The sequence below is a fragment of the Phaethon lepturus genome, unplaced genomic scaffold (assembly GCF_000687285.1).
Source record: "Phaethon lepturus isolate BGI_N335 unplaced genomic scaffold, ASM68728v1 scaffold16506, whole genome shotgun sequence".
Taxonomy (NCBI): domain Eukaryota; kingdom Metazoa; phylum Chordata; class Aves; order Phaethontiformes; family Phaethontidae; genus Phaethon; species Phaethon lepturus.
The window spans coordinates 37775-41564 of NW_010548425.1; the positions used below are offsets into that span (position 1 = coordinate 37775).

The 3790-nt window shown below is 38.3% G+C and overlaps 1 protein-coding gene across 4 annotated transcripts in view; it reads right to left on the minus strand.

The window, feature by feature from the left end:
- Positions 1 to 2568: 2568 nt before the first annotated feature.
- RPS24 (ribosomal protein S24) overlaps positions 2569 to 3790 on the minus strand; it is a 5282-nt gene continuing 4060 nt past the window's right edge. For all 4 annotated transcript variants that reach the window (XM_010289964.1, XM_010289961.1, XM_010289963.1 and 1 more), the window contains 2 exons: positions 3628 to 3663; positions 2569 to 2768 (listed from right to left, as the gene is read on the minus strand). In XM_010289964.1, coding sequence (XP_010288266.1) covers positions 3661 to 3663 — 3 coding nt within the window. In that variant the 3' untranslated portion in view covers positions 2569 to 2768; positions 3628 to 3660. The remainder of the gene's footprint in view (positions 2769 to 3627; positions 3664 to 3790) is intronic.

Consider the following 3790-nt stretch of genomic DNA (forward strand, 5'->3'; position numbering starts at 1 on the left):
GCAGGAAATAAAAGGGGACCTTCAGCACACAGAAGGGAAAGAAGTGAAGATTCCTGTTCATCAGTGCTTTCCACTTAATGGTTTTACCTCCCACACGAAAGGGGATTAACCTAGAGTCCTCACAGCATGACATGTGCATTCAACTTCTGAATTACAGACCATCTGCTACACATTGCTTAGACTGTAGTGTATGAAGGCAAAATGTTGGCACAACAGAAACTTGCATGAAGAGCTTTTACCTCTCAACTGTTTAAGAACCAAAACTTTAGATGACACCTGTTTGGGTGCCTGCCATTTTCCAGATGGAATAATAGGAAAAAAAGACAGTGACATCAACACAGAATGTTGCAGAAGAGTGGGAAAACTCAAACAGGGTCATCTGATTTAATCAGTTAATTCTAGATCACTTAATGTCATTTTGCCCCTTGCCCATTTTTTGTTTAATGCCTCATATTGCAAGACAAGAACACAGTTTATGGGTATGTGGTTATAACCTAACCATGCAACAGGGAGAGTCAATTGTTCTATGGAATCATTATGTGATTTTGCTGTCAATCTTAAATCAAAATGGGGCATCAAATACCAAAATTTTGGCACCAAGCTTGAAAATTTACTGTACATCCTTAATAAGCCTGTATTGAAAAGCGCTTAAGGCATTACAAAATGGACAAGGGAACCTTCAATATTCCAACTACAGATGACAGTTCTGCTTCAGGAAGTACATGCCCCGTGGAACAGTACTGTTCATGCAAAATCAAAACATCAAGATTATGCAAGACGTATATACCTTTATGACAGCACTTATAGATCCCTTTGCTGATTGCCTAAAACTTAGGCAAGGATTCTGAAAAGAGCAACCAAAATTTGTGCCAGAACTCTGGAGCTTTGAAGTAGTAAACATTTGGAAAACACTAACTATATGGTCTTCACTGAAACAGATGGCTTCCATTCAGTTCAAGAAAGAACTAGTGAAATAAAAATATCACCTAAAGCCTCAGATCCTAAACACAACTACTGCCAGTGCATTTTCAATGTATCTTTTCAAAGGAGTTTACCTCTTTGGCAGGGGACTATTTGGCTTCCTTTCAGCCTATTTTATGAAAATTTGCTATACAAGTCTTCCTTGTATTTTTATTGCTGTGTTCACACCACCCCCTAGTGATTGTTCAATTATATTTAGTAGTATGACTCTTCTCTCCTTTAATGTTGAACACTATATACAGAAAAGGTTTACTGCAAGTATTACCTTTAAAACAGATTTAGATTCTAGCTCTAAACCTTACATGCATAACATTTGCTCCATATCCCTTACCATCTTTTCAGTTGTCAGGAATTCACTGTCATCTATTCACGACACGTCTACAGACTCAAGCATTCAGCACACATACTACCTCCAAACAGCAGCACTTCCAATACCCCTCCCCGTAACTCCTCAGACCTTAATATACTTTCAACCTTTGGGAAGAACATCCAATAGGTACCTATCTTCAAAGGTCTGTCTGACAAGTAAAAAAAGCCTTTTAATTTCAACAGGACTTCAGAATCAAAACTGTTACTTCAGAAGTTACTGCTCCATTTCACCATCCCTTCAGTCTAGTATCACTAGTTCACCTACATTTAGCAGAAAATGCAGTACCTATCCTTTCACCAGGGCAGCTGCCTACTAATCCCAGCTACTAGCCCCAATAAAGGCAGAAACACTACGGCATGAGGTACAGAAAACTTACCGTACAGCTAAGAGTGTGACACTGCTGAATGCAGACAATAGCAACCCTGCTAGTTCAAGACTCAGGCGGAAGGTATGAGAAGAGGCATTAAGTACTTGATCTATACATACCAGATCTTGTATGGAAGTTATTAGAACAACAGCATCCCCTTTCAGCCACTTTAACAACTCTAACTATAGGGTTGTTTTTTTCCCCCCCGAACACTAAAAACGCCTTACCAGCATTGTAATATACTGCCTCAGTACAAAGGTAGTAAAATTAAAAAAATACTGTACTTGGCTAAGAATCAAGACAGAGCCTTTGTCAGCACAACTGCTACAGCTGCCAAGTCTGTTTCAGTCATATTTAAAGTATCAAACTTCTGTTTTGCTTGCTGCTCAAAACACCTGCACCACAACACCCACATTTCTAGCATAGAGCATGCCTCATCAAGCCACTAATCCAATCTGAAATGACTCCTTTAACACTACCAGATGAAAAGCTAGGGGTGTCCTGCACAGTTTACAGACCAGAGGCAGGCCCCAGAGCTTGTCCTGTCAACTCAGGAACAAAAGACAAGTCATGACCAACTCCTTCATTAGCAAAATCCTTAACTGTGGAAGTACGTAGCTCTGACTATCTCACCTACATATCTTATTCTTCTCCCTTCCGCTATATTCCATGTCTATATAATATAGGCAGCCAAACAAGCACATCCGAAAAGGACTTTCCAAACCAGTCTGAACATCAGATTACAAAAGCATGCCTATTTCCATGAACTAACACCACCTGCTTAGAATTAGGTTATAGTACTATCCATAGAAAGCTCTGATTCATGTCAGATTGATACTCAAAACAATTCTTTAATTATAGAAAGATTTTAATTCAGTGCAAACAGTGCACCAATCTGGAATTTCTCGAACTTCACAAAATAGTAGCTTTCCAATCAAAACTAAAAGGCAAACCAGCATCTTCTTGACATATTTTATTTGATGTTAAAGCCAGATGAGCAGCTTCTTTCCGAAGTAGTTCTTTCTATATTGCTTCATAGAATAATGTGGTCTGTAAAGGAAAAGATAGATCAGTGCGACATGATTAAAACAATTTTTATACTCATACCTTTATACAGAGCCTGAAAAAGTGGTTCCCAAACAAGTCAGGTGAACCACACTGCCCTTCTTAGAAAACCACAATATACTGTCATGGGCATAAGTGAGAGCCTAGATAACACCATTTCTGTAGAAGAGCGCAACAAGCTACAATTGCTGTACCAGCTTTCTGTTTAAGGCACTATACTCACTACAGTAGCTCCCAGGCAGATTGTTTAAGTTGCTTTAAAGTGAGTCCTCCACACCATTCATAATAAAATTAGAGTTCTGTCTGTAACAGTTACTGACCACAGCATATCAGACTCATTTGTATTTCTGCAGCAAAGATATAAAAATATAGTCTAGGACTTGTCTGAAAGAACATCATGTTTATTTATGAGGATTTACTTGAAATAAATACCTATAAGGAAACAACAGAAATTCATCCTCAAAATAGAAATCATACTACTTCAATCTATTTACAACAATAAAAAACAAGGTGTACTATCCTCTACTTAACATACCCACACAAGGAACAGAGTAAGCCTTGTTTACAGTAAGACTAAATAATCAACAGTTTTCGGAACAGTAAATCTGAACTGCCTGATTTATTTCTTCAGTCGTCATGCTAATCTCGTATTTCATGTACGTGGAGGCCACATATATTAGCAACTCAGTAGTAAGCACAACAGCCTTTTAGTCTTAAACTCTTGCACTGGGTTCCGTATCAGCACAGTACCATGCTCTTTGCGTAAATCAACATTAGACCTACGTCAACGTCATGACTGCAGGCTATTGAATGTCTACCCTTACAAAGCATTCTCAAGTCATACCTGTTATCCGTTTTCCACCTGAAGTATGTTCATTTACTGAAAAAGACAAAGCATTAGTAAGAGCATAGTTTTATCAAATTTTTTAAATTACCAAATGAAGAATGATAGGAAAACCTCAACACTGACTACTGTACTGTCTGAAGACTTCGACTTCATGCATTCC